At 40.2% G+C, this 18,108-nt stretch overlaps 1 protein-coding gene across 18 annotated transcripts in view; it reads right to left on the bottom strand.

Moving 5' to 3' along the window:
• Window positions 1-824: 824 nt before the first annotated feature.
• The window catches only part of RAPGEF4 (Rap guanine nucleotide exchange factor 4), a 319,360-nt gene continuing 302,076 nt past the window's right edge, over window positions 825-18,108 (bottom strand). For all 18 annotated transcript variants that reach the window (XM_066345716.1, XM_066345717.1, XM_066345718.1 and 15 more), the window contains 4 exons: window positions 17,673-17,760; window positions 17,198-17,262; window positions 6,147-6,201; window positions 825-2,086 (listed from right to left, as the gene is read on the bottom strand). In XM_066345716.1, the coding sequence (XP_066201813.1) occupies window positions 1,959-2,086; window positions 6,147-6,201; window positions 17,198-17,262; window positions 17,673-17,760 (336 nt within the window). In that variant the 3' untranslated portion in view covers window positions 825-1,958. The remainder of the gene's footprint in view (window positions 2,087-6,146; window positions 6,202-17,197; window positions 17,263-17,672; window positions 17,761-18,108) is intronic.

Below are 18,108 nucleotides of genomic sequence, written 5' to 3'. Positions count from 1 at the left end.
ACTGCCTAGTCAGGCTTTGAAGATATAATTTCAATGATATTTTTTGTTTTGTAGTTGTGTGTTTGCTTTTGGATAAAGAGTATGTGAACTTGTGAAATTAGTATGGCTTAGAACATACTCCTGAAAATGCTGACATTAGAAAATAGAGACATCTGGAATTTAAAGAATTCTGGGAATGTCTTCATCAAATATTATATTTACTAAGTGCTTAAATCACTGAGAAATGTTATGAGGCCCCTTACCAGGCAGCTCTAAAACCCATGCCCCTTCATACTAGCAATATTCCTAATAGCCCCGAAGTGGAAACAGCCCAAGTGTCCATTAACTAATGAGTGGACATATAGCATTGGTATATCCATACGATGGAATATTACTCAGCCATAAAATGTAACAAAGTACTCACACATGCAATAACATGTGTGAACTTGGAAACACTATGCTGAGTAAAAGAAATCAGGAACAAAAGGCTACACATATGAGTCCATTTACAGAAAAATGTCCAAGATAGGTAAATCCATAGAGACAGAAAGCAGATGAGTGGTTTTCAGGGACTGAGGAGAGAGGAGAATAAGTAGTGACCACTAATGGGTGTGGGGTGTCTTTTAGGAATGAGGAAAATGTTCTGGAATTATAATGTGATAATGATTGTATAACTTTGTGAATATGCCAAAAACCAAACTGTACCTTTTAAAAGGGTGACTTTTATAGTATGTGAATTGTAGTTGAATTTTAAAAATCCAAGACCTCACTATACTAAATGGTTATCCCTCCTATGTTATAGGAAATTCAGAAAACAACCATCTTTTGTCAACAATTGTATTTAATGAAGATACTAGCTATTATTTACAGGAGATATACATACATACAATTTCTACACATTAAATGTAACCTAATGGTGAAAACAGGAAAAAAGGTACCCCAAATTACATACTAAATAAAATAAATAAAAGGTAATTATTTGGCACAATATCTATTATGTAGCAAATAAATAACTCTATACCATTGATCGAATGAACTATTTACAATCTATTTGAAAGTGCAAAACAATTGCTGAAAATTAAGGTATTTGTAACAACATTTAAGTCCAGAAAATACATTGTTGTTGTTTTTTAAATCGGTAACAATAATTAGCCAACAGTAAATGTTTTTAATGCCCAGGAAAATATTTTAATTTTGAAAAATGTTTTGTGTATATTGTGCTCTTCTGAAGTTTTTTGTTTCATCTTAATGCTGGCAATTTTAAGAACCTTGGAGTTTCTTAGTGGAATTTTTATGTATGTAATCCTGATTTGTAAGTTTAAAAAAGTTACATTGTAAACATAAATATTATTCTATATATCATTCAGAAATTACAGACTGATCCGCCTTAAATTATATAAACAGCCATAATGTTTTATAGTAATATGGTCAGGTTCAATTCCTTCAGAGGTAAGACTATGCAGATGGAAGAATACAACCTACAATTTGGATTTATACTAATTCCTCAACACCTTCCAAAAACCTCATGCTCCAAGTCAAGATGTTGAGTTAAAAATTATGAAACTATATGACCACTGATGTATCCGAATAAATGCCATTTGTAGCACATCTCACCCTGTGAATGTTCTTAAAAAAAAATGTCAGAGGTTTGCTATTTCTCTTGACAATAGTATTTCTACCAAACTGTTCATGTGAGTCTTATTTTATGTTTCAGCAAAGAAGATGGCACAACTGGAAATGAAATTGGTGACTACACACTGGTGATTCCTAAGCTAGAGAGTGTAAGCTTTATGCAAATCAAATCATTTCTTCTCTTGTCATGATGCTGGTAAGCTGAATTCCACCCTGAGATGTCTCAGGATGTGTTTTTGCTTGTTTGGTAGAATTCTCTAATGACAATAGAGTCAGTAGTAGCACACATGCTATTTTTGAAAGATTGTGGACTGGAGGCAAACCACTGTTCTGGGCACTTGAAATGTCTATGGTCGACGAGGCTCTAACCGGTGTGACATCTGTGATAAAGTTCTCTGGTTGTCAATTACATTTAATTGCCTTACATAACTCCGGACATCCTGATGGTTCTTATTAGCTTGTGCTGCATCAAGATCTGTTGGAAAAATGGAAGAATTGGCATTGTCTAATATATGCATATAATATACAGCTTTACTTTCTTCAACTACATATTATTTAATTTAAGATCACCGAGTTCCTTCAAGACCTTTCAATAATACCACCTTCACTGAAATGTTTCTACTTGGATGGCCCATATCTCCTCCCTCTCAACCTTTTTCTTCCCCCCTGGGAATCACCTATTTTGATCATTTTCCTTTGCAATTCATGCTGTAAAAAAAAAAAAAAAATGACACTATAAAAGAAGTGAAAGCATCCCCTGCTAGTTCCAGGTTATGCATTAGAATTGTTTCCATCCCATCCCACCTATGTCTCGTACTCTGGTCTCTGTCCCTTCTGATCCAGATGCGGACTAATGACAAAAGGCAGTTTTCATTCGTTCTTAACAACAGCGCTTAAAATCTGGTCTGAACTCAAGCAAGCCAGTAAGATCAGTAAGTCCAGCTCCCCTTGTCACTTGCATATAATATACAGCATTACTGTACAGGTTGTGTGTACTTTGCGATATCCATTTTCAAAAAAAAACCAACTCATGGTTGAAGTCATGACCTTTGCTAGACCTTTGATTCTCTGATGCAACTTGTTCTAAACTCCCAGTTGCCATTCTATTCTCATTCACTCCCCCACACGTGTGAGTAACAGAGCTATCTGATGGACTGGTTTCCCTCAGCCCAGGCTGAAAGAAGAATCCCATGCTCCCCGCCCTACACAGGGAACGCACGGGAGTGAGGAGCCAGATTTGAGAGTGGTGAGCTAGCAGCACAGGTCCCTCTAGAAGTGACCACTCCTCTTCTGCATCTGCGCTGAGTTGCCAAATCTTCCTCTTCTAGAGAAATGAGAAATCTGAATTTCTTCCCTGGCAATTCTACCAACTATTAAATGGTGACATTATTTTAAAATAAAAGATTTTAAAAATGCTCAATTTAGACCCAGTACTTCTGCTGTGGTCCTTGGGCCTCCTCTGCTCCATGGATCACCGGGATGGGGCTCTTTTCTAGTAGTGGGACACCGAGAGTAGCCAAGCCAGAGTCTGGACTCTAGAGCAGTATAACTCCCCAACATGGCGCATGCCTTCTGCAGTTCATACGCTCTTCTGAGGTGCTCGCACCACTCCCAAAGACAATGAGAATGTCATCTACCCGAGGGGGGAAGGGGAGTGTTGCAGAGAGAAGATACAACGGCCTTTGCTTGCTTTAAGAAGAAACTCTTATATGTATAATTATCACATATAAATAATACCACAGTGTTTAATTTCCTCACTTTTCACTGGCAGTGTACTCCACATGTACAATATACTGTAATTACATTGTACATATTCCCACAATGTTTAGGAATCTATTCCTATAGCTTTATCTATAGATTGTTGACTTTGGAGCTAAGCAGCTGTTGTTTACCAGCCATTACTGGTAACTGACACAAATGCAGTGGGAAATATATATATAATTTCTTCCCCCAGAGCTCCAGGAGAAACGTGGGTGGATAGGAATTTACTCCCAAAGAAGTGTATGGAGCAAAACATATTTTACTGTGGTTCTTTGATTCTTGGACGTGAGAACCTTCTTTAAGGCTATGAACCCTGTCAGGCACACAAAATTTTGCATTCAATTTCAGAAACTTCCTGGACCACCCTGAAGGGCCACAGATTCTAGATTATATGTAAGTGCTGTTGTTGACTGGTATCACTTCTATATCTGCATAGTCACTTGTATAACTGCCTTATGACCATGTCGTTATACAGATAGTAAGTTATAGATGAAGAGACATTAACCACTTTACCTCTCGCAAGATCCACATAGGAGTGGTTGATGGGTAAGACTATTCTCACTTTGGAAGGGACAATCATTTGAATCAATTTTTTTAAAGACCTACTTGCTCCCCAAGGCAAGATTATTTCCCCTAGATTATGGCTGCTGTACATTAAAAAAACAAACATTTAGCAATTCTGTTATCCCATGTTAGCAAACCCTCACTTCAGTCAGTCTGTGCTAAGAAGTGCAAAGATAGCTCTGATTAATAAAATGAGAACTTTTTAGTTCTTAGCAACAGGTTTATTAAAGGGGATGGTACTGGTACATAAACAGTCATGTTTATGTCAAATTATCGTGTTGACTTAATGATGCAAGTGACTTCAAGTACCTCATGCAATAAAGCTAGCAAACACTTCACAGCAGCTCCTTTCTCACTCCCAGCCCAACGTGAAGGAGCTAAAGGCCCACCCACCCTCACTGGCAGGCTGATCTGGTGTTAATGAGACAGGGTAGTAAGAAATTAGGAAAATTCCTTGGCAAGTACAATAGGGAAACAGACAAATAGCTAAATAAACTGGCCAAGCAATTTACAGCCAGATATAGAGTGTCACCTCCTTAGAGGTAACATCTAGGCCCCAGTTGTATTTCAGCTTCAGGCCCTGGTGGACAACTGCCCACCCCCAGTGGAGACCACATCCCTGAGGGGCACACATGGAAAAGCTGATGAATATTCTATTGAAATCCTCCCCTAAACTCCCAGGCTTTAAAAATCCTGAAAACAAAGGGTCAGGCGTGCTCTCCCTCCGGGGAAGCTAGTGACTTTCCCTTCCCCTTTCCTTCTTCTTCCCCCTGCCTTTCCCTTCCTCTCTTCTTCCCCCTGACTTTCCCTTCCCCTTCCCCTCTTCCCCCTGCCTTTCCCTTCCCCTTCCCCTCTTCTTCCCCCTGCCTTTCCCTTCCCCTTCCCCTCTTCTTCCCCTGCCTTTCCCTTCCCCTTCCCCTCTTCTTCCCCCTGCCTCTCCCTTCCCCTTCCCCTCTTCTTCCCCTGCCTTTCCCTTCCCCTTCCCCTCTTCTTCCCCCTGCCTTTCCCTTCCCCTTCCCCTCTTCTTCCCCCTGCCTTTCCCTTCCCCTTCCCCTCTTCTTCCGCCTGCCTTTCCCTTCCCCTTCCCCTCTTCTTCCCCCTGCCTTTCCCTTCCCCTTCCCCTCTTCTTCCCCCTGCCTTTCCCTTCCCCTTCCCCTCTTCTTCCCCCTGCCTTTCCCTTCCCCTTCCCCTCTTCCCCCTGCCTTTCCCTTCCCTTCTTCTTCCCCCTTTGGCACTCCTCCCACATCCCATATGCCTTGAAGGGTCCACACAAGACTTACAACAAGGGGAGCGGTGGGCAGAGGCAGTTAGTCCTGAGCCAACCCTTGAACCTGTCTCTAAAGCCACCTGTTTCTCTGCTCACTTCTTTCCTATAAGGTTTCTAAGAGCCAAGGCATCCCTGCCCGGGCTCTCTCCTGTTGCTTCTTCTCGTCTAGGCCCTTCCTTGTCTCACTGTCCCCAGTTTTAATATACTACTCTCAAAATCACCTAGACTCCTGTTGAGAAATCTTTCCTGCACAAAGTCAAGAACCCACACATTACTGGCTGGCCCAAGGCAGACCCGAAGGGCCAGGTCCCCTCTCGGGTAACACTATGAGGCAACTTTATTCCAAACGGTATAAAGCTGCTATTTATTATTAGTGATAGTCTTATATTAAGGCATTGTGTTATACCAGTTATTGTGCTATATCTTCAGATTTCAGAAGAGTACCTTAAATTCACCTGGAAATACTAAAAATATAATATGAACTCCTGCTATGGAACCTTTTACAAATCTGCTATGCACATTAATGCATTCTTACATCACCACAAGAAACAATAAATATTATCTTTCCTGGTTTATAAACAATAGAACTGAGTCATCACGAATTGACATGAGTTTCTCAACATCAAGCACAAAGACAGTCATAAAGAGAGTTGGTTTTGAAGCAGCATCTATTGGCTCTCATGCCTTAGTTAACTCTAGCCATGCTGGAAAGAGCAAACCAATTCTCTTTAATTCATTCATAAAATAATATTCCTATGGTTATTTTCTAGTTTAGCAACTAGAAAAATCCTTAAAATCAGGCTCCTAGCCCATTGATTTCATGGTTCAAATTGTCTCGGATACCATCAAATATTGTTCTGACTTCTAGAATGTCTTAGTAGTCTCATTAAAAAAAAAAAAAAGCCTCAGTCATCATAGATCTACATTGCAGCACTGAACTTACTGAAAGGCTGGCTTCTGCAGTATCTCACTGTTCTGGCAGTATTTGCAATCATGCGCTAAAAGAATAAAGAAAAAAGACAAATGCAAGTAAGCTTAGTGTAAAATCCAAAAAGGGAAACAAACCATTATTTATTTCAGCAATACCTGCGACCATGAAAAACAGCCTGTTCTGAGATGTTGACTATCTGGAGGCTACTGGCTGATGTATAACCTGCTTAATTACTTGGAAGAGGCACCCACACTCACACGAACAAGGCATTTTTCAAGTGAGGAATACCAATGGCGTAATTCCACGCTATTGTTTGCTTGTTCCTCAGGACACAAAAAAGCAGTCTGCGATCCAGAGACCGCCTTACTCCTGAGGATGAACTCTCACCTTTTGGAGGTCACTGTGAACTTGTTAGAAAATCTGTAACCACCCTAGATTTGGAGAATTTAGCTTGTCAAGTTTCTTAAAGTAAAGAGAACTCAGTATGAGGTATTAGATTGTCTTGATTGAACAGTCATAGTCAAAATATTCTACCTATACATTTTTCTATATGCTAGGTATTACAGACCTTTCTAATTTCCAGCAGAACTATGTGTTTTAATGTTTATCTCTGTCCCTCCATCCCTCCCACCCACACCTCCCTCCTCTCTTCCTTTGGTTATAACACTAACACATGCACATTTAAAAAAATTTAAAAATACAGACTATATTAAGAACAAAGTAAAAACCACTCAGAATATCACTTCACAGAGGAACTTCATTAGTATTTGGTACATTTGTTTTTAATACTTTAAAACTAAATATATAACAGCATGTTTTCCAAAAAATTGAAGTCATATTTTTGTTTTCAGGGTTTTTTTACATGGCATTGTGACTATTTTCGATGCTGTTTGCATTTTAAAACATTAATAATATTTCTTTATTTATTGATTTGAGAAAGAGAGAGATATACATTGATCTGTTTCTATATGTGCCCTAACTGGGAATTGAACCTATAACCTTCATGTTCCAGGACAACACTTTAGCCAATTGAGCTATCCAGCTAGGGCAAACCTTTTTAAATGAGTAGGTATTTAGTTATATGGATGAATCATAATTTATTTAACCTTTGTTACTTTTGTCATTAAGTAGTCCTAATTTCTTTGTAAAATTTTGTTGTCATAAAGACTTATTGGACAATCTTTTATAGGTTACTCAACTTAGTTAAAAACAAAATAAGAAAGGAGAAAAAAAATGAAGGGACAGGAACATGAGGAAAAACATCAGTGAGACCTCAGCACCATTTCTCAGCCAGGATACGCATTATTTGCTCCTGGTATTTTAATAGCAGCTGGGGCTCCCAGTCTCTGCGTACCGTCTCAGGACCCCTTTCCTGCTCAGACTCTGAAGGGGGTCCTCTGGGGATGGTGAATTAGTTCTAATACCAGCAGAAAACTGATAACGCTCCAGCCCAGAAATGAGACCTTCTCATCTCTGAGTGGCTGTATAATTCTCTTCCTTGCTACTTCCTCTTATGTACCCTTGGCTTGCCAAAGTATAGAAAATGACTTTGAGAAAGACTGCCGTATTTCCCCAAGTATAAGATGCACACTGTTTGGAAAAATTGGGGGTCTAAAAACTGGTCTATAACTATGTCTTATACAGTCGTTCTAGATTTTTTTTTTACTTGCATTTTCTGCTTTTTTGCGCTTGTTTTGCGCTCGTTGTTGAAGACGGTGACTCATCAGCAGACACAGATGAGGACAAGCCAATGGATGGGAGTTTTGACAGCAATGAGGAGTTGTATGAATTTTATGACAAGTAAGACTTGAGTTCAATAACTTTATGTAATACATTTTTTTTTTCTTCAAATTTTGGGCCTCAAAATTAAGGTGCATCTTATACATGGGAGCATCTTATACATGCGGAAATACAGTACGTAGTGTTTTTAAAAAATCAACTTATTTGGCAGGACAAAAATTTCTAGAAGAATCAAAGCTTTAGAAATACATACATGTGAACATTCACAATACTTCACTGAATACTCCAGCTTCAAGGACTAGCAAGCCTTGAGTGACATGTATGTGTCTACACTGGTTAATTTCTCATACACAAAGAGGCAATCGGAAAAATTTGAACTCCACTTTCAGAAAGTATCCTAAAAGCCAGCACGTCTGTGGATCAGCATGAGAACTATATTACAAATACCTCCAAGAAACTGTAGCATACAATGTATAATTAGCCTCTGATATATGGAGCCCTGAAATAAACAGCAACTATGATAATTTTCCTGCTAATTTACTTTAAGTTGTTTTTTCACTTCTCTAAAGGCTTTACATCTGAAGGGCACAAGTATATTCCATGTAGAATTATTGTAATTCTTCAGATATTGAATGGAATGTAATTACTGAAAACCCTGGGAAATGCTGCCAGTATGCCCCTCTGAAGAATAATAAAACAATTAGCAGGGGTCAGAAACCTCTTCCTATACCATTTTGTAGGGAGTAATTGTTCTGCTTTTTAGTTTTGAAAGCTAAAACATTTTATTCTGACTTTAGTTTTAGATCACTCTTTATAGCTGTACTCTGAGGCTTCGTAATTTTTAGCTCATTATGTAGTTTAAAATGTGAGAACAATTGTTTAAATCAGTAATTTCCAGCTCTGGAGTTCATTCTACCTTTCTAAATCTTTGATTAATTTTAACAATGGTTTTAATTTTGATGTATCCTTTTTAATTGCACTCAAAGATATCTTCAGTTTAACTTTGAAATCTAAATCTGGCTTTGCAATGAAGTCCATTCTTTTTCTTTGTGAAGTCTGCACTATATGTTGTAACACTTACACCCTCAGAAACAGCGTGTGAGCCCGGCTGGCACAGCTGGTCAATGCATAGTTACAGAACGCTTTCACCAGGCAAAGGAAGGTTAAGCTGATATTTTAATTCTGTCCTTTTTTGCACCCATTGGCCCATGCGGTATTTAATATGCTACCAACAACTACGCCCAACTATAAGGCACTGTCCCAGGCTGCTGAAGGAGACTTCAGAAGTTCCCTTCCTCAATTTTCTCCAGGGTACATAATGACCTTTATAATTTCCTACAGCTAAGGACTTCCCACCGTCTAAATGCAACCAGCGATGAGGAATTCATTGCCCTCTATGGAAAGTCTCTTTCATTTTTTACACTTTCCTATTAGAAATGATTCTATTGAGCCAAAGTTTTTCTCCCTTTGCTTTTCACCCGTTAATCCTAGTTCTCAGCTCCGGAGCCATAACAAACATGTTTAGTTCCTTTTTCACAGGATAGTTATTCACATACTTAGATAACTATTGTGGCCATCCCTAACCCCCACATCCTCTCTGGTCAGTCAAAATATTGGTAATTTCTTCCACAATTTTCATAAGAAAGTTTCGGGTCCCTCTGGACAGTCTCTAGTGCGGTGTCTTGGACCAAGCAAATCACAGAGCGCAGAAGAATTATCTTTCTTCCTTGATCTGGATGAATCTACACACCTAAGGCCACATTTTTTAAAAAGTGCCATTACTGACATTTGTTGAACTAACAGTGAATTAAATCTCTCCTCCTACGTCGTCCTTGAGGTGCTGTATAGGCTCAACTTCCTTCTCAGCAGATGTCCAGTTAATTTCTTGGGCCAAAGTAGAGGATCTTGCATTTGTCTCCACTACAAGCCATCTAATTAGAGTCTGTCTATTCCTCTGTGGACAGAAACCTCCCATGTAATTCACTGGTGTTCTTAGTTAAGGTTGGCAGGACCTAAGGTTGAAGAGATCTAGGCTTTACTATCCAACTGTCACAGCAGGGATGAAGCCAAAAATCATACCCGAGGCCCCACAGTCCTGCCGAGCAGGCGGGCCTGCCTAGAGCTGCCAGGGCCACTTTCCTGTGACGCCATGGGGAAATAAATACCTGGTTACTCCAAAGCTAACTCTCTCTCTCTCTCTCTCTCTCTTTTGGTCATCTCAGCAAACCTGAGGGTTATGACTCATTGCCATCAGCAACTGGCTTATTAAAATAGTGATTTATAATTTGGGGAGAACATGCTCCTTTAGTAGGCGCTCTGCATCAATGTAGATGGACAGGATGTACCCCCATCTCCACCTGGAACTGATGCTGATACCCCCCCCCCGCGACTCACTGTTAGAGTCACCACCTTCGAGTCTGCTCATCAGACTGCCCTGAGGATTCTCACCCAGAAAACAGCCCACAGTCTTTCCACGTTCAGACTGGCAGGCCCTGCAGGCAATGCCACCTGCGCTGTCACACTTCCCAGACCCCCTTCTCAGCTGCAAGCACAGGCTTCCTCTCTTTAGGTTGTGAGTCCTTCAGGGGGCTGCCCCCCAGACTTCAGACCTCTTCTCAGGTCTGCCCTCCACAGTTCAATCTTTCCTTCTTTTGCCCCTTCTGGCCTTTGCCATCCTTGTTTTAATGTTTGCCAGATTCCCTTTCTTCCTGTATTTCTGAGCTTTCTGATTTGACTCTGCCCCTGTCTGTATGCTTATCAAATATAGAATCTCAGTCAATGATTCTGCATTTATACCATCTGATTATTTCACTCAGACTCCCATATATTTGAGACAAGAATTTTTTTGCCACAAGAAGATCTAGAAATATATAGTCTCTCAGCTACAAAGGTTGTACCCAAGATAGCCACTAACTAGAATTAAGTGCACTGTAAGGACCAGAGAGAAAAGGTAAAAAGATCCAGGAGCTAAGCCGGCCTTCACCACATGCATCACTGAGAAAAACCCTGTGCCCTGTCCCCTGGCTATGGATCATTAATATCCAAGAGCAGTAAGACATACAGACACACATGTGTAACATGCATTATGGTATATTGCACATACAATGGCCATGGATCATGGTGATCCAGGTATATGCAGAGTGTTGTGCATGTCTGCAGTCAAGGAAGGATACTGAAGGACACATGTTACCACCACGGGGAGGAGGGGGGACAGAAAAATGTCCAGTTAGGAACAGATGGCTAAGAGAGTCATAAAGTATCAGTAACGCAAAATGCTTGGGACATGCTGCTTCCTCACATGTTCTAATAAAATAGAAAACAAGCTTGGATTAAGTTTTTGTTACATAAATCCTTTAAAAATATAAACTATTTTAGTGTACTGTCTTATCTCACTAAGCCCAACACTGGAAGATGACTGGGTTATTCTTTTATTGTGTGTGACAGAGACAGAGAGACAGAGAGAGGGACAGATAGGGAGGGACAGACAGACAGGAAGGAGAGAGATGAGAAGCATCAATTCTTTGTTGTGGTTCCTTAGTTGTTCATTGATTGCTTTCTCATCTGCGCCTTGACTAGAGGGCTACAGTAGAGTGAGTGACCCCTTGCTCAAGCCAGCAACCTTTGGCCTCAAGCCGGTGACCTCAGGGTTTCAAACTAGGGTCCTCTGGGTCCCAGGCTGATGTTCTATCCGCTGCACCGCCACCAGGCTGACTGGGTTATTCTTTTACTCAGCAAATATTTTTTGCATACTTAAAATGTGCCAAACACCTTTCGAGTGCTGGAGAAACATTAGTGAACAAACAGATAAGATACCTGGTCTAGGACATTTACATTCAATTGAGGAAGACAAACAACGAAGAGGCAAGTGCAGAAGATCATCTCAGACTGTGTGAGTAAACCAGCTATGAAGACAGAGTCATCTGCCTGGAAGTGCGAGTACGGAGGGTAGAGAATGCTCGAAGTGGTCAGAGAAGACCACCGGGAGGAGGGGACACATGAACTAAGTAAGACCTAAATGATAAGGAGGAACCAGACAGGTGAAGACTATGGGAAGACAATTTCAGACAAAGGTAACAGATAGTGCAAAGGCCCTGAGATGGGAGGGAAAAGAAAGAAGGTTGGTTTTGCCAACTTGAACTGAGTACAGTGAGGATAAAGTGTGAGATGAGGCTGAATGGGTGATCAGAAGATTGATTATATATTATATTGTTATATTTAATATGATTTTATTTTCTGATACAACTGCATGAAGTTTTCTTTGCACTTTCCTTTTTGACATCTATTTTTATTATTACTGTGAACTAGTTTTTTATATTTTTGTTTGATTTTTAATATTCCATATCTTTATGTTCACATCTGCATATAATATCCTAGGAACTGAGGGCTACTTTTGGGATGTCTTTATGCTTCCTAGCGGAGTTCTTTGCCTGGACACTTTACACATATTGTATTGCTTTGAAACATACCTTTTGGAAAAATCTGCATATAAGCTTGTGAATTCTATGTGAAGAAGTAAACTTTCAAAGTTCTCTTATAGAGTTTTACTGTGTTAGAAAGGTCTTGGAATTAAGTGGACTTGAACATCTAGATTTTTATTTGGAGATTCTTTTTGATATTAGCCCAGTGCTCTCTCCACAAACTTGTAAATATTATGGGTGGTAGAAAACATATTGTTGCTAATTATATAATCGCATGGAAGGGAACAGGGTTTGCCACCCCAGAATATGAATCTTTGGGATACTAATTATTTTAAGCTGGTTATTTTTGATACTCAGAGGCTCAGGAAGAAACTTTGACCTTGCCTTTAACTGCCTGAAAGAGTTTCAGCTAGCAAACCTGCTCCAGGAAGAAGCTATCATCAGAGATAGCAACAGTCGAGACTTGAACACATGGGGTTTAGGGATGCTGACCCCCATGCAGTTGAAAATTGGCATATAGCTTTTGACTCCCTCAAAACTTAACTACAGTCATTCAGCAGTATCCTCAGGGATTGGTTCCAGGATCCTCACTGATACTAATTCTGAGGACACCCAAGTCCTGTATATAATAAAATGATGGAGGACAATGCATATAGTCGGTCTTCCACATCCATGGATCCCAACCAAGGATCAGAAGTACTTTTGTAACTCATGGTTGGTTAAATCTGCTGGTGGAAACCTGGGATACAAAGGGCAGACTGTGTGTTTATTGAAAAGAAAAATTCATATCTAAGTGGAGCACAGTTGAAACCCATGTTGTTCAAGTGCCAACTGTACGGTTTAATCTGAAGTAGGTGTAATAGGGAGGAGCCTCGCAAGGTCTGTCTGATCAAGGTCCTCCCTGTGTCCCACTGTCTCTAGAAGTCCCTGCAAACATTCGTTTACTAAATATGAACTCTTTTGATCTCCCTGTGAGTCTTTTTATTTTATCAACTTAATTGTGTATAATCTCCTAGGGACCGAGGACTACTTTGGGGATTTCCCTTGAAAGTCCCAGACCCTTGCCTCTCCCTCCTTAGTCCAGGATGATATATATACCTCTTTTTGCTTTACTGTCTTCAGAATTCTTTATGCTTATGTAAATTCCCCGTATGAATATATTAAATTTGATTTTTCTCTTGTTAAGCTGCCTTATGTCATTTTTCAGTTTTCCACAAGCCATAAACATCAAAAAGGGAAAGGGTGATTTTCCCTTTCCCCCACAATACCAAAATAAAAGGATTCAAAACATGGCTTTTCCTTCATGAATTAGCTTCTGTTAATGTTTCCAGAAGTATAGAAGTTTGCCCATGCTTCTCATTCCAAACACAATGGCTACCTTAAAATAATACTCATAAATTAAATAAGTACACCTAAATATGGCTACGTCTGAAATAGAACCAACCTCCTAATACAGTAGCAACTGTGGCTATCAGCACGCTTTATACAGCCTGGGATAGTGGCAGCCGGCCAACGTATTATCCTCTAATCCATTGCTAGTCTACTTCCTAAATGTTATAAATATTCATGTATGCCAGAGAAAGCTACAAAGGGCTTTATTCAAACATACTCCTTTATGTTCCCCCAAAATGAAAGAATGTCTGCCTTTTTTTTTCTTATTGGCATAAGGATCAGAGTGTGAATTCTCTTTTGTTCATACTCATAAATCCTGAAAACCAATATGCAACAAATTCTCTAATCCTCATTTCATACCTCAAGGGTAAAGAGGTTCAAAATAGAAATACTTAGGGTTGGCGCAGTGGTTTGCTGGGACTGCAATGCTGCCACAGAGAAAAGGCATCTGTGTTTCTGGCTACCTGGGTGACTTCTGCTCCTGGCAAGGGGCTCCTTCTGAGGATACAGCCTACCAGTCCCACAAAGGCTGCCAGCTCTGCTCATCGCCTTGGCCTTGCTGAGGATGGACTGCGATGCAGCACGGACATCAATCTGAAAAGGGAAATGTATCCTTTCCTAAGATACACACTAATACCAGCAGCCACCAGTGGGAGGTGTAAGTGGTAGTGGCGGTGCTGTGGGGGAAGGGGGCGGGGCTCGTTTATGAAGAGAAGGAGTTGGAGAGTTGACAGCAAGTGCCACGTTGTCCAAAGCCAGGTTTAAAAAACATAAGCAAATCTTTTTGAAATTCTATTTCATCTTCCAGCAACATCTAACTCATGGAAGAGCAGCTGTAAAATTAAACTTCATCATGGTATGATTTATCAAATGAAATAAAAGTTATAGTTATAGGAGCAGAGAACTAACAGTACTTTTGTGGTATCTTTTTTTCTCCTCTTTTCAATAGTAATAGAACTCCCTAATTTTTAGTGGGCACATGGATACCCAAAAGTAGGGCTCCATAGTCTACCTTTCCTTTCATGGAACTAAATTTCTGGCCAGTAAAAGGTGAGCCAAGTGGTGAATGCAACTCCAGGTCATAACCTTCTAGGGAAGAAGCACATCTTTGCCTTTTCCCTTTTCCCTCCCCTCTGGCGGGAATGAGGTCCTGGTGGTCCACCATATTGGGCCATGTGGAGGGTGAAATGGCAAGAGAGAAGCCTGGAACCTTGACTGCCTCTTGGAGTAGAGCTACCATGTTGACTTGGACCTTTAAGTGAGAGAGATACACACTTAACTGGCTTAAACCATTGTTAATTCAGGTTTCCCTTATTGCAGCTGAACTGCTGTCTTAGCCATTCAGTAGCTTTTAAGCAAAAGTAGACTCTTTTTGAGTAGGTCAGGGTGCAAAGGACCTTTCTACTCACTGCTCAGCATGTAAGAATCACTGCAATGGGCACAAAGTGCATAATGGAGAGGGGGAACTCTCTTAATGTCCAGTGAATACAATTTTCACTTCACCTTTGTGGGGTATGGGTCTAAAAACCCAGATGACACAACTTTCATCCTTCTCGATGGATTATTTTTTATTGTTCTTATTTGTTCTGTTCAGTTAACTTTAATGTTCAAGAGTTCTAAAAAGCTCAGTCAACTCTAGGAAACTCTAACTTCTACGCCTCTGTGCACATATATGTATATTTTACAGTCAAATGGCTAGTTTAGCCACCCTTCAGTCTGCGTTTCTGCATAAGTATCTGGAAGGTTCTCTATCTATTTGCTAAATCTTTCATTTCTGTAACACAGGTTTTCTTTAGAAAAATCAAGGAAGTATATTAATTCCCCATACTAATAAATGAGAAAGGAATTTTTTTAAACTTTGATCAAATAATTAGTAAACTGACACACTAACAAAGATGTTCATACCCTGCCCATGGTGTTGGGGGCAGTTGGAGGGGAAGACTGCTGAGAAAATATTTGCCTTCCAGTGTAGAGTGTCTTTGAAGAGTATAGACTCTTGTGTTATTTCTTTTCTTTTCTTAAAAAAATTATTTTATCTTATTTTACTTTTTGTTCCTCAGGCCACATTTTTTAAATGAAATTATTGCAAAACTATAAAGGTTTCTTTAAAGAGAGAGGAAGAGGTTGAAAGAGAGAGAAAGAGAGAAAAACACTGATTTGTTGTTCCGTTTATGTATGCATTCATTGGTTGATTCTTGTATGTGCCTTGGCCAGGGATCAAACCCATAACCTTGGAATATTGGGACAATGCACTAACCAACTGAGCTACCCAGCCAGAACCTCATATGCTATTTCTTAAGAAGCTTAAGACATGGGAACCTAGTATCCAGCAATTGCTGTACTTCTTTATCAGACAGGCCTTTGTAATAAACTCATTCCCAGAGATGAGTAGTGTGAGTCTTATAGGATTGTGGAAGGATGTTTCAAATTCTCCTGGAGCCATGCCAGCTAGTTGGATCTCAAGGAACAAATGGAACAGTTTTCTGATAAGACTTCTGTAGTACTCTATGCCTTACATGAATACTTATATACTCTGGACACATCAACAATCTCCGGGACACATGGAGCAGGCATAATCCCCATATTCTATTGGGGAAACTGACCCACAGGGAAGGGACAGCTGCAGAGCGCTGAAGCTGAGAATTGAAGCTCATACGTCCTGAACTCCAGCCCTGAGCTTCTCTTGCAAAAACCACATTCACCGATGCAAACCACAGCCTGGGCAGACACTCACCAGCAAATACACCAGGCAACACCTCATCCATCCACGCTGCAGCCAAAGGATTTAGAAGACAATGGAGCATTCCATTAACATGCACTATGTAGCTAAGTAAAGGTTTTGGCATGACCAGCTTTATTGCTTCGTAGAAGATAAGAAAATAAACTGCAAAGTAACTAATGCCAAAAAACACAGCTTTTTTTTTTTTTTTGTGGTAGTGTGTGTGTGGGGGGGACTAAAAATACTGAATATGTGCCAGTTCCACATCTGTTATATAAAAAATTTTGGTCTTGGTTATAAAGATATTGAAGTTCCACTCTGAACATTGATGAACTTCACTGGAATAAACAATATGCACTTAGATTAACAGTCCATAATAAAGATTGGCTATGGAGTTGCCTTTTACCTATATCCACTCAAGTCAGGCTCAGCAGATAAATATTTCAAAGGCTTCCTGGGGCAGTCTAGCTCCACAGACCTTACAACAAAACAACAACATGGAAGTCATTCTGGAGCATTCGTGCGTTTTAGCAACAGGCAGCCAAGAACGCGGAGCACGCAGCGTAAAAGTGAGCTGCCGTGGTGAGCGGCACACACACACAATTCCACCTCAGGAGAGAGAACTGACAGGCTAAACGAGGCAGCCAATTTGAACCAAATATTTCAAAACTCTTTTATGTGTAACTACCTTTTTAACACGGCAGCATATATGAAAATTATTTCCTTTATTAGTACAAATGCAAATTTTACTTAAAAAAATCACACTGTGGTTAAGGTTATAATACTGCACGTACCATTTTTTCAAAGTTTACTAGATTGTCAATGAACGTCTTGTTCCCCTCATGAGTAAATGTCATATCTGCAAAGAAATAAAAGTTACATTCTAATCACTAACTGAAATATGTCATACTAAGAAAGCACAATAGCACCATTAGATTATGCTGGAGGATTTGCATAACACTGCAGTTGAAAAAAGCTGACAATAGTTTCTTTTATGTTAGGTGTTTAACTTTCTAAAGCACTTTGCTTGAGGTTAGTAAAATTTCTCAACTAACTCTCTGTTTCACTATCAAGTCTTCTAAACTGTGTATTCCTGCTCCTCCAATAATCTTCCCAGCCCTTTCAGAAAAGTCAGGGCTGAGAGGAGATAATGAAGAAGGTGGGAGGATGGCATCTTCCTTCCCAAAAAGATCCGTCTGATTAGGCTCTTGCTCATTTCCTTCCCCACGTACTCCTGGCGGGCGAGGCCTGTGCATTTCTTAGAATTACCTTTGATGAGCAAGGGCATGAAGGGGATGAGAGGAGGCTCCAGCTTAGCCACTGTCAGCCTGTAGGCCCTGTGGTTTCTTGAAGGATCCTTGAGAGACACAGAGAGGCTGATTAACAATTAATGACACATACTCCACCCCCTTGACCTCCTGACACACCCAGCCTTGTCATCCCACAATCAGGTTGTTGGGAACCAAGGGTAGCTACAAAAGCTAGACTTGGTTAAACAAATTGATTTGTGTGTTAAAACCACTTTGACCTGAAGATCATTTGCTTTTTGTTTCCTTTCTTGTTTGAAAGGGAGATCTGCCTATAGAGACCAAGGGGAGAGATTCCTCTGATAGCAAATAAAACGCCTGTAGAACAGACCCCAACCACAGGACTCCCTCCTCCCCAAGCACTGCTCCTCCCTCGGAGCTCGGATCCCCCTCCTCTC

The sequence above is a fragment of the Saccopteryx leptura genome, chromosome 7, assembly GCF_036850995.1.
Source record: "Saccopteryx leptura isolate mSacLep1 chromosome 7, mSacLep1_pri_phased_curated, whole genome shotgun sequence".
Taxonomy (NCBI): Eukaryota; Metazoa; Chordata; class Mammalia; order Chiroptera; family Emballonuridae; genus Saccopteryx; species Saccopteryx leptura.
This window is presented reverse-complemented; position numbering and strand designations above follow the sequence as displayed.